The following is a 12,563-nucleotide window of genomic DNA, read 5'->3' on the forward strand; positions in this document are numbered from 1 at the left end:
GAAAATGAGAAACGGACAGAGCCTGGTTTGGGGAGCTTTTGGAAGAATTTTTCAATGACAATGTCCGCAACATAAAGCAACGGTTTGTGTCCGTTAAATCAATTTCTTGTTTTAAATAAAGATTTTACGCTACCTATGGTGAATAAATGGCTTGCCTTTTAATGTTTAAAAATGAGAACAGACTGGCCTCCACATGTTAAGTAAAACATTTACTCACAAACAGAAATTTTAAAAGTTATTTAGCATTCAAAAAAGGTGAGGGAAAAGAAAACAGAAACATCATAAAAACCCCACAGGCGGGTAGGGAGGGGTGTGCAATGGGGTGTGGGGAGCAGGTCCTAGGTCAAAGGAAAGCACATGTGAATCGTCTGAAAGACACACCAGAGCAGAAACTTTTATCCAGCTACTTCGGCAGCTATTTTTCAATATAGGATGGGTTTTGGTGACTGCACACCTACAACACACAGTGTTATATAACATGGAATAAGCTCGCTCAAAAAAAAAATTCAGAAAAATCTTCCTGAGCAACTGTGTTAGAAAATGGTTTTGAAAAGCTCCAGTTACACGTACCCTTTCTACTACCAACATCAAAACAGGCTTTTTTTAAAAAGTCAGTTCTGTTTAGTATACCTACACAGCCCAGCAGAGCATAATAAAGGGTGGAACCTACTCAAGACACATCCTTCAAAATATTCTATATTTGTAAAAGGCTGGTTTTCTCAAACGGCAGTTTGCCCATTTGATTCAAGTGACATGGGCGAGCTTGCCTACCCTACATTCCAAAGTCCAGCAGCAAACCAAAATATGTTCCACAAGTAAAGTTTGATCCACCACTTCTAGTAAACACTTGGTTTACTGGAGTGGGGTGAGCGTGGTGCTTCTCAAACGAAGGGAAGGAAGGTGAATGCGGAACAAAAGTGAAAAATATCATGTCGCCAGGTCCCCAGCAATAAATCAACTGTACAAGCTCCGAGCAGGCCTCACAAGTTGTCCTCAACTCATTACCTCTTCATCAGGAGAGAGACACCCCGTTAATTTGCGGGCTTTCGAGTTTCAATTTGCACCTTTCAGACGCAAAGCAGCGTCCCACTCCGGCGTTACAATGGGGCGCTGTGACGACAGCCAGGGCACGCGCAGCCCCGGCCGTGGGCGGCCCGGACAGCCCGCAGCTGCCTCCCCACCCAGACCCGCCGGGCCGTCCCCGCCTCCCCTCGAAGCCCTCCCCGCCCCCCCGCAATTACCTGCTCCGCCACGGCCCGGAACAGGCACGACCCGTCCTTGGCGACCAGTTTCCGATACAAGCCCAGTTTCCGCAGATAGGCGTCCATGGGCGTCGCGTCCTCGCGGGGCCCCGCGCCGCCCTGGTCCCCGCCGTCGGGGACGCCGACGGCAGCCTCCATGTTGCTGGTCCTGCTGCAGGCCAGGCGCGGCGAGGGCTAGCCCCACATGGCCAGGCCGCCGGCTGCTCGACGCCCCGGCCTGGGGCAGGCGGCGGCTCGGGCTGGGGCTCGGGCTCCGCGAGCGGCGGCAGGCGGCGGCGGCCAGAGGCAGCGGTCCGCGCTCTCCGGGCGCATAGGGAAGCCCTGCCTAATGCATGGCTGTCCGCACGCGGCCGCCTCCTCGGAGCGAACACGCGCCCACGACAAACGGGGGGAGCGGGATTAAGGAAAACCCCGAGAGTGAGTAGTCACTTCCCGACGGCCTCGCTGCCTGACTCAGGACCCAGGCCGGGGGTCGCCGCCCCCACAAGTTTCCTCGTCCGTACCGGTGTGAAGCGAGAAAACCCCCGCCCCTGGCGCGCACGCTGGGCCGGCTCAGGTGAAGCGGGGCCTGCGCCCCCGCGCACTCCCCACGCCGGGAGCCGAGGAAACCAAAAAGAAAGACGCGGCCTTTCGTTTCCCCACCTCGCTGGAGGGCGCCGGAGGGGCAAGGAGCGGGTGGGGGCGCCCGGGAGAGAACAGCACCTCGCAGCCCAGAATTTGTTTTCGCTTTCGGCCCGACAGCGGAGAGGACGGCGGGAGATGTAGTCTTGGCAGCCGCAGGAAGTCGGCTTGCGGCGGGCGGGGACGCGCTGGCCGGCCTACCCGGGGGAGGTGCCCGGGAGGCGCGCGGACTACAAGTCCCTACAGCGCGGGCGCCGCCGCCGCCACCGCCCCGAGCCGGCTTCGCGCTGCACTGGCGCCGCGTCCGCGAGCAGGCCGAGGGGCTCCGCCGGCCGATGTGGGGCGACCTGCGCGCGCCACCCGCCAACCCTGCCGCTGCGCCGCGGGAATCGCGCGCGCCGGGCTGGCGTGGAGTTGCCAGGGACACGGCGGCGCAGTGTCGGCCCTTTGTGTATTTCTTTCCAGAGGGCGCACCTGTCTGCTCCCTTCCCCCCGGCCTGCTCTCCTGGCGTTTCCATGGAGGTGGCTTTAACGGCTTAAGCAGAAAATAGAGCTAATGGGCTGAGGCTCCGGGAACTGGCACGGTGCGGGACGACACACTCTGTCCATAAATCAACCGTGGACTGCTGATTGCTATTAGTAATACAGCTCACGTACTACGGCAAGATGAAGGCTTTGCCAAAGACATTTTTGTTCACCCTGTCACTGTAGCTGAGCACCCCATCACAGAGACATGTCACTGTCGGAAGACGTTAGGGTTTTTTTCCCCCTTAAAAAATTCATCTTGTAAATTGCTTGATAACATGCTGACTGGACTGGCCATGGCTTCCACCTGTGCTCGAGGCTTCAGCTCAACTTCCCACCCTCCGACGTTGAATGGCAGGGAATTGACAAAGTTAAATTATGCTTTAGAACCCAGAATTTATCCAGCATGCTTCTGTTGCACCAGAATTTTATTTTGCTAAGATACAACAACATCTGGTGTCCTTATTTAAATACATGGTTAATCATAGGAACTAATTCAGTCTTTTAGGCTATGGTGGAGGAGAGGGAGAAGAAAAGGGAGCGTTACTATAGGTTTAGACATGTAGTCAAATACCTTGGAATGGGGGGCAAGGCAGGCCAGGTGGTGAGAGTCCAACGACAAAAATTTTTTTAAAACTACGTTAGACACTTTTCAGTATTTTCAGTGCAAGCAATCAGTCATGTATTCACTTTCCTTGGAACGTCTTTGATTTCTTAATGTTTAAATATTGTATCTCAAATTATGCTGCTTTTAGAGAATACAAACGTTATCATTACCTAAATGAAAAAATGTCCCTGCCTCAAATTTACTTGTTGTAGCGAAGAAACACTTTGAAATCAGGTTTAGAAAAGTATAGTTTCAGCTGGGCGTGGTGGCTCACGCCTGTAATCCCAGCACTTTGGGAGGCCGAGGCAGCCCGGTCACCTGAGGTCAGGAGTTCGAGACCAGCCTGACCAACATGGAGAAACCCCGTCTCTACTAAAAATACAAAATTAGCCGGGCGTGGTGGCACATGCTACTCGGGAGGCTACTCCCAGCTACTCGGGAGGCTGAGGCAGGAGAATAGCTTGAACCCGGGAGGCAGAGGTTGCGGTAAGCCGAGATCCCAACATTGCATTCCAGCCTGGGCAACAAGAGCGAAACTCCGTCTCAAAAAAAAAAAAAAAAAAAAAAACGGAAAAGAAAAATATAGCTTCAAGTCAAACCTGTTGCTTTTCTTTTTAAAATACACTTACATTGCATATACTTCTCATTCTTCTCAAAAAAAAAAAAAATTCCTGAGTATTGCCACTACTTAAAACATGGATCGCCCTTGTTTTTGAGTTTAAAAGCTTGCCTTTTAAACTCAAAGAGAAACTCAAAGTAATATCTAAACTCCTGCTGAATGAATGTAGAACAACCTCACTCTAAGCTGGCTGCTCTGGTTCCAAAATTAGAAGTGATGCACCTGTTATATCTGACCCTGGGCCTGTTTAAGGAAATCCTTTAGGTATTTTGAGACCTAATCCAAGACAGACCCTCTGTATGCCAACTTCCCAAATATAGCTCAGTGTTAAGGCAATATTAGAGGATCCTATGTCTTTAAACTGCACCAAAACTTAGAGAAACTCACTTAACTTTCAAAGGATCTTTGCTTGTTGACATTAACTTCTGAACCTTTTCAAGAAACCAAACCAGAGTTGATGAATGTTTATTCTAAGGAAGCCATTTCTGACTGTGTGAAGAACTCTAAACAGACATCATTTTAATCAAAGAATACCTGAAAGATTCAATGCTTTTGAGACCTAATGAAATTATAAAATTAAACTTATGCAAAGGAGTCAACCAACTTTTTTCTTCTTGTGCAAAGTCAATGCCTTAAGTTTGTTTACTCTGACAAACTTTAGGGCTAATAATTGTACTAGATAGAATTTTTTAAATTGTTTTTAAACTTCATAGATTGATAGATTTTATGGAGTTTTGTTTTTTCCAACAATACCTAAGGTTAGGTATTGTAGTAGGCAGCCTCTAAAATGCCCCACCCCCGACCCCCACCATGTGATTCCCACTTCCTGGTATTCACACTCATATAATCACCTCCACCTTGTAACAGGATTGGTCTGAGTGACCAATAGAATAGAGCAAAAGTAATGGTATGTCACTTCTGAGATTAGGTTATAAGAGACATTTTTGGCATTTTGATTGGCCTCTCATACTCCCTGTCTCATGGGTCACTCATGCTGGTGGAACCTGGCTGCTATGTGTCAGATTTACAGAGAGGTTCCCTTTGTAAGAAACTGGAGCCTGCTTTCCTCCAGCAGTCATGTGAGTCAGCTTTGAAGCGAATCCTCCAGCCCAGTCAGGTTTTCAGACAACTCCAGCGTTGGCCAAAATCTTGACTACAACCTCAGGAGAAACCCTGGCCAGAACTACCCAGATAAGCTCTGAAATTCTTGACCTCAGAAACTGGGTGAGATAGTGTTTATTTTAAGCTCCTAAATTTAGTCATAATTTGTTACATGGCAATAGATAAATAATACAGATATAATTCTTCATTATTTGTCTTTACTAGATAGAGAATGAATGCATTTTGACAATTCGTGAAAATAATCACTAGTTTAGTATCAGTGGTTGTACCAGTTCTCTGAATTCTAAAGATGAAAAGGTAAGTTATTTTACCAAAGAGTCAAAATAGTAAGTAATAGGATTTCTTTTGAATCTATGAAATCTCTTACAAAAATAGAGTGACCTAAGAATGTCTTTATTGCCACATAGCATTGTTTCATTTTCTACAAAAATTCAAGTAATGGAATCCTACTCAAAAAATGTATTTTATGAAGAAAGACCTGTTTCTTCTGGATCTTATCTGCCAGAGGCTGCTAATTGTCGTTCTCCACTTCCCATTTGATTTCCCCTGAGTTTTTGCTGGGCCCATGGGCACCCAACTTTGGGCTATATCTCCCAGCTACCTTAGAACTAAATGTGACCCTGTGATTGTGTTTAGGTCAATGGGATGTAAGCAGAATTATTTAACTTCCAGCTCATCTCCTTAAAGATGAAGCTTCTTGCCTTCTACTCTCTGTCCTACTTCCCATGAGCTGCTCTGAAAACATGGTTGAAGGCCGAGTGCAGTAGCTTACATCTATAATCCCAGCACTTTGGGAGGCCCAGGCGGGCGGATCAGCTGAGGTCAGGAGTTCAAGACCAGCCTGACTAAAGTAGTGAAACCCCGTCTCTATGAAAAATACAAAATTAGCCAGGCTTGGTGGCGGGCACCTGTAATCCCAGCTACTGTGGAGGCTGAGGCAGGAGAATCACTTGGACCTGGGAGCCGAGATCGCTCAACTGCACTCCAGCCTGGGCAACAGAGTGGCACTCCAGCCTGGGCAACAGAGTGAGACTCCATCTCAGAAAAAAAAAAAAAAAAAAAAATGGTTGAAACTAGTTAGTCAGCTTTGCTGGGCACAGTGGCTCATGCCTGTAATCCCAGCACTTTGGGAGGCCGAGGCAGGCGGATCACGAGGTCTGGAGTTTGAGACCAGCCTGACCAACATGGTGAAATCCTGGCTCTACTAAAAATTCAAAAATTAGCTGGTTGTGGTGGCACACGCCTGTAATCCCGGCTACTCGGGAGGCTGAGGCAGAAGAATCGCTGGAAACCGAGAGGCGGAGGTTGCAGCGAGCCGAGATCCGGCCATTGCACTTCAGCCTGGGTGGGCAACAGAGGGAGATTCCGTCTCAAAAAAAAAAAAAAAAAACGAAACTAGTTACCCAGCTTTGATCATGCAAAGACAACACTGTAAGATAACAGAGCAATGAGATGGAGGACTGAGTTCCTGAATACTTCATAGCCTGTGATCCTTGAACCAGTCCTCTCTAGACTGTGAGAAATAAACTTATTTTACCAACCGTTGCTGCTGTTGTTATTATAGCTACTTAGTCTATGTATTCTAGCACATTTCCCCCTCAAATATTAAATAAGTGATAACATTTGGGACAAATTAAATTTATTTATAAGAGTTTCTGAGTTGAGCAGAACATAATTCTTTTTTTTTTTCTTTTGAGACAGAGTCTGTCACCCAGGCTGGAGTGCAGTGGCACCATCACGGCTCACCTCCCCAGGCTCAGGTGATCTTCCTACCTTAGCCTCCAAAGTAGCTGGGACTACAGGTGTGCACCCCCACTCCCAGCTAATATTTTGTGTGTTTTTAGTAGAGATGGGTTTTCGCCATGTTGCCCCAGCTGGTCTCAAACTCCTGAGTACAAGCAATCCTCCTGCCCCAGCCTCCAAAAGTGCTGAGATTACAGGCGTGAGCCACCACACCTGGCCCATAATTCTTTTTTCTGAGAAGTTAGGGAATTGCCAAAGTCTTAATTGCAAGATTCCAAATGTTAAAGGGCTTCAAAATATGAAGTTTTAACATCGAAATAATGGTGTTATTTCAACTAATGACTTTCTCCCTCACCAACCCGCATTCCCCTTCAGCTGCTACATTTGATGGTGTTGACCACCTTTTCATTTTGTTACTCTCCTTCACCTTTTGTAAGATGAGATATCTTGTGTAGTCAAGATATTTAAATATCTTGTCTTGATTATATCTCCTTTGCTGATTCCTTTTCTCCCCCACTCCCCATCTCCTAAATGTGGGGGTGGCCCAGGTCTCAAGTTTTAACTTTATTTAGCCCTGTTCTCTTTTTCAAGCTTTAATGTCTTATCTCTAGTCCATGCAGGACATTTCCATCTAAAACACATTTCTAAAAGTAAACTCATTTTTCCCTTAAAACCATCCCCCTCAAGCACTCTAACATCAAGCATTGGGTTTAAATAGTAGATACTCAAAAAACACAACATTTGCTGAATGATTTAATGATGTATCATTTATTATGGTAGATAGCTCTTGTTTTTGCTTAATCGTTATCCATTCTCTGTGGAATAGATGAGAAACAATAAGGAGTTATAGTCAAGGTGATAAAAACCAACTTTTTGCAAATGAAATAATTTAGTTAAATGCTCAGGAAAATCAGGAAAAAACTGGTGTGATGGGACTACATTTCCAATTTATATTTTGGAGGAATGATCATTCAGAAAAATAATCTTATCTGTAAATTTACAACAGAATGAAATGATAGAAGAGAACGTATGCTATAGCTTTTGTGTTTCATTTGCAAGCTATCACAAGGAGGAACTGGCTGGTAGTAGTAAAAGATTTTACCTAGTAAGCTTATGATTCTATACGCATTGCCCACCTTCTCTGGTAACTTGGAATATCAACCTTAGCAAAGTCCTTCACAAGCCTTCCAAGTCTTCAATACTATACATTCCTGCATAGCAGAAAATAACATTGCATGAGTTAGTTTACCTTTTCCTTGCTAGAGCAAAAGGATCAAAAGAATTACAGAGGGGAGACTTCATCTCCCAAAATGGGAAGCAAATACTTCTTACTGCAGGAGTTTGAAGATCAAGGCTTGAAAGAAAAGAAGATCACTTTTCTTAGTTTTTAAAGTAATTTTAAAAATTTCACTCTGGTTTAATGATCATCAAGATCAATTCAAAAAATTACAAAAAAAAAAAAAAGGAAAGAAGGAAGGAAGTACAAGGAAGGGAAAGGGGCCAGGACCCTGGTGCCATCTATTAGCCAAGTGAGCTAACCTAGAGAAGGACCTTGCAAGGGGCTTGGCTGCAAATGCTCAGATATCTGTCTTTTCTAGCTCACCATCCAGCCTGCGCATGAGGGAGCATCTCTTGTTGGCCATGCTACTTAACTGTACCAGCACTTCGTAGCTTGACTGCTCTGTAGTACCAAAGTTGGTATATGCCATGAGATCCTTACTCAATCCTAGTAGAGAAAAAAGAGCCCCCATCTGCACTTTAGACAGATGAACTGAATAAGTTTCAAACCCCAGAGCTAGGACTGCAGTCCTGAGACCCTATAACCTGTATGACTAGAGAAGTGAAACTATGATTTAGTTTCTTATTAGAGCTTCGACTTCCGTATATTCCTATGCCTAAGCTGGATGAACTAATAAACCTCACAGTAGACTGAGGCTCTTACACAAGTAGCTAGTAGCTAGTCATAGTCCATCATCTCTGCAAATAAAACCTCCACATACTTCCAACCATTTACCTCTCCTTCCACCACTACCTCTTGATTCCACCCTGACAGAAGCAAACTTGCAAAGTCCCATTGCAAGGTATTTACTTTAGCTCCCCAAATAGGATTGTAAACTCTTTGTAGGCTTGTAGAATTTAAGATTCTTTTTTTCTTTTTCAAGTGTCTAATAGTATATTTGCTTTTGCATATTCAGATTAAAAATTCAATGAATATTCATTAAATGATTTCATGTATTCCCAATGAAATGCTCAAAGAAGAAAGTATTTCAAATGAAAATACATAAATAACCACAGGTTATGGAACCTCAACCTGTAGGTTGAGGCCTAAATATTTGATATAGAACAGTGGACCAAGATTATATGTTAAGTAATACTTAATACCATCTTCCTAACCAAACAAATTGAAGATAATCTAAATAGAGAATTGGTCAAACACATTCTAATATGTCAATACAATTAGAATACAGTACTATTCAGCCTTTAAATACAATGTGTCTGTTTCTGTGTGTGTGTCATATCACAATCATCCAGAAAACTGTATAAAACCACAGATTATTGAAATTGAAGGTAGAAGATGGTGATGAATTAGTCAAATATCAGTCACAAATTAATGATTGTACAACTTAGGTGATGAGCACATGTGAGTTCATTATACTGTTCCTTTTACTTTGTATGTGTTTGGAATTTTCTGTAACAAAAAAGTTTAAAAACAGGGTTTTTAATATCCTACTTCAGGCTGGATGTGGTAGTTCACACCTGTAATCCCCGCAGTTTGGGAGGCCAAGGTGGGTGGATCGCCTGAGGTCGAGGATCCGAGACCAGCCTGGCCAACATGGTGAAACGCCACCTCTACTAAAATTACAAAAACTAGCCAGGTGTGGTGGCACATGCCTGTAATCCCAGCTACTTGGGAGGCCGAGGCAAGAGAATCACTTGAACCTGGGAGGCAGAGGTTGCGGTGAGCTGAGATCACACCACTGCACTCCAGCCCGGGCAACAGAGTGAGACTCTGTCTCAAAAAAAATAGTAAATAAATAAATAAAATCACACTTCAATTTTCCTGTCTCAGAATGACCAGGAATGGTACACAGGAATCTGGGTTTTTTTCAGTTTCTCCCCAGGTGATTCTGAAGGTCAGCCAGCATTTGGGAGCATCTGAAAATTGGGATAGGGGAGGCACAACCCAAGAAAAGGAAATTATAAATTTTTAAATTAATATAAGCAAATAGACTGTGACCTGCATCCCAAGTTTATAATTCCTGTTCTAGATCACCAGGAAAAATTTCTGAAGACTCCAATCTTAATATTGCACATTGTTTTATTTATAATACCATCTGCAAAGACATCTAAAGATAAAATTGTATTTTTGAGATGGTTGTAAAATGTAGTATCAATATTTTTACATTAAAGTAAAAACATACAATAAGGCATTGTTAACAAAATATGCAAATATGTAGCATAAAAATCCAAAACAACATATATGTGGAATATGTACTCTTGTTTTTATTTATTTATTCATTTTTTTTTTATTTTTTGTAGACAGAGTCTCACTCTGTTGCCCAGGCTGGAGTGCAGTGGTGCAATCTCGGCTCACTGCAACCTCCACCTCCCAGGTTCAAGCGATTCTCCTGTCTCAGCCTCCAAAGTAGCTGGGATTATAGGTGTGCATCACCACGCCCGGCTAATTTTTTTTTTTTTTGAGATGGAGTCTTGCTCTGTTGCCCGGGCTGGAGTGCAATGGCGTGATCTCAGCTCACTGCAACCTCTGCCTCCCAGGTTCAAGCGATTCTCCTGTCTTAGCCTCCCAAGTAGCTGGGATTATAGGTTTGCACCACCACACCTGGCTAATTTTTTTTTTTTTTTGAGATGGAGTCTTGCTCTGTTGCCCAGGCTGGAGTGCAGTAGCGCGATCTCAGCTTACCACAACCTCTGCCTCCCGAGTTCAAGCAATTCTCCTGCCTCAGCCTCCTGAGTAGCTGGAACTATAGGCACATGCCACCATGCCCAGCTAATTTTTGTAGTTTTAGTAGGGACGGGGTTTCACTATGTTGGCCAGGCTGGTCTCGAGCTCCTGACCTTGTGATCCACCCGCCTCAGCTTCCCAAAGTGCTGGGGTTACAGGCGTGAGCTACTGCACCTGGCCTTAATTTTTGTATTTTTAGTAGAGACAGGGTTTTGCCACATTGGCCAGGCTGGTCTCAAACTCCTGACCTCAAGTAATCCACCCACCTCTGCCTGCCAAATTGGTGGGATTACAGGTGTGAGCCACTGCTCCTGGCCTGGAACATATTACTCTTAAAAGCACTGTAAAACCTGAGTGAAATAATTTTTAACAGCTTTGAGATACAATTGACCCAATAAACTGCATATATTTAAAGTGTACAATTTTGATATCTTGATATAATGATATGCCCATGAAACTATCACCATAATCAAACTAATGAACATATCCATCACCCCTCAAAGTTTCCTTTTCCTTTTTTGTAATCCCTGTATATCACACACACACACGCACACACACACACAAACACACACACACACACACACACCCCCACCAAGTCTCCAGATAACTACCGATCTGTTCTTTGTTACTGTAGATTAGTTTGTATTTTCTTTTATTTATTTATTTTATTTTTTTTTTTGAGACGGAGTCTCACTCTGTCACCCAGGCTGGAGTGCAGTGGCGCGATCTCGGCTCACTGCAGCTCCACCTCCCAAGTTCACATCATTCTCCTGCCTCAGCCTCCTGAGTTGCTGGGACTACAGGCACCTGCTACCATGCCCAGCTAATTTTTTATATTTTTTAGTAGAGACAGGGTTTCACCATGTTAGCCAGGATGGATTCGATCTCCTGACCTTGTGATCCACCCGCCTCGGCCTCCCAAAGTGCTGGGATTACAGGCGTGAGCCACCGTGCCCAGCTGATTAGTTTGTATTTTCTAGAGTTTTTATATAAATTGAATTATACTATATGTGCTCTGTTTTGTCTGACTTATTTCACTCAGCACAATTATTCTGGGACTGATTTGTTCATTTCATGTATCAGTAGTTTTTTTCTTTTTCTTTCTTTGGTGGAGTAGCATTCCACTGTATGAGCATACCACACATTGTTTATCCATTCAGCTGTCGTATATTTGGGTTGTTTCCAGGTTTGTGCTATTAAAAATAAAGCTACAATACACTCTTCACTTTTCTCAGGCAAATTACCTAGGAGTGTAATGACTGGGTCATATGTCACATGGTAAGTGAATGTTTAACTTTCTAACAAAAAAAAAACTACGAAACTGTTCCAAGTGGGTTGTACCATTTTATATTCATTGGTTACACCAACAGTACATGAGAGTTCTAGTCCCTTCACATCCTCTCCAACACTTGGTATGGTCAGCCTTTTTTTTTTTTTTTTGAGATGAAGTCTTACTCTGTCGCCCAGGCTGGAGTGCAGTGGCGTGATCTCGGCTCACTGCAACCTCTGCCTCCTGGGTTCACACCATTCTCCTGCCTCAGCCTCCTGAGTACCTGGGAATATAGGCACCCACCACCATGCCCGGATAATTTTTTTTTTTTTGTACTTTTAGTAGACACGGGGTTTCACCATGTTAGCCAGGATGGTCTCGATCTCCTGACCTCATGATCCACCCGCCTCAGCCTCCCAAAGTGCGGGGATTACAGCCGTGACAGACTTTTTAAATATTAACTACTCTAATGAGTATGCAGTGGCATTTCATTGCAGTTTTACTTTGTATTTCCTTAATGACTAATGATGTGGAGCCTCCTTTCATGTGCTTGTATGTCATTTGTATTTCTTCTTTGGTTGAGTATTCAATTTGGTTGGGGGTCTTGCTTTTAGGATTTGTTAGGTGGGACCAGAGCAGCATTTAGCTTAGGGTTAATTTATATCCACTACTGAGGCAAGACCTTTCTGAGTATTCTAACCAATGTCTCATGAATTATGAGATTTTTCCAGTGTGGCTAGGAGGAACCAGCGCTCTCCTTGCACTGTCTCTATACTGGGCATTGTTTTCTCTACTTTTCTCAGGAAGTTGTTTCCCTGGCCTTGGGTGGT

The 12,563-nt window shown here is 44.2% G+C and overlaps 1 protein-coding gene across 11 annotated transcripts in view; it reads right to left on the reverse strand.

Annotated features, from left to right (window-relative positions):
- Positions 1-1,453, reverse strand: part of OTUD4 (OTU deubiquitinase 4) — a 46,325-nt gene extending 44,872 nt beyond the window's left edge. For 6 of the 11 annotated variants that reach the window (XM_054683407.2, XM_016952293.4, XM_016952292.4 and 3 more), the window contains exon 1: positions 1,242-1,453. In XM_054683407.2, coding sequence (XP_054539382.1) covers positions 1,242-1,400 — 159 coding nt within the window. In that variant the 5' untranslated portion in view covers positions 1,401-1,453. Of the gene's footprint in view, positions 1-1,005; positions 1,189-1,241 lie in introns of those variants that run through there. The other 5 variants (XM_063809922.1, XM_063809921.1, XM_016952294.4 and 2 more) reach the window with 3 other exon arrangements.
- Between the last annotated feature and the right edge of the window lie 11,110 nt (positions 1,454-12,563).

Source organism: Pan troglodytes, chromosome 3 (assembly GCF_028858775.2).
Source record: "Pan troglodytes isolate AG18354 chromosome 3, NHGRI_mPanTro3-v2.0_pri, whole genome shotgun sequence".
Lineage (NCBI taxonomy): Eukaryota > Metazoa > Chordata > Mammalia > Primates > Hominidae > Pan > Pan troglodytes.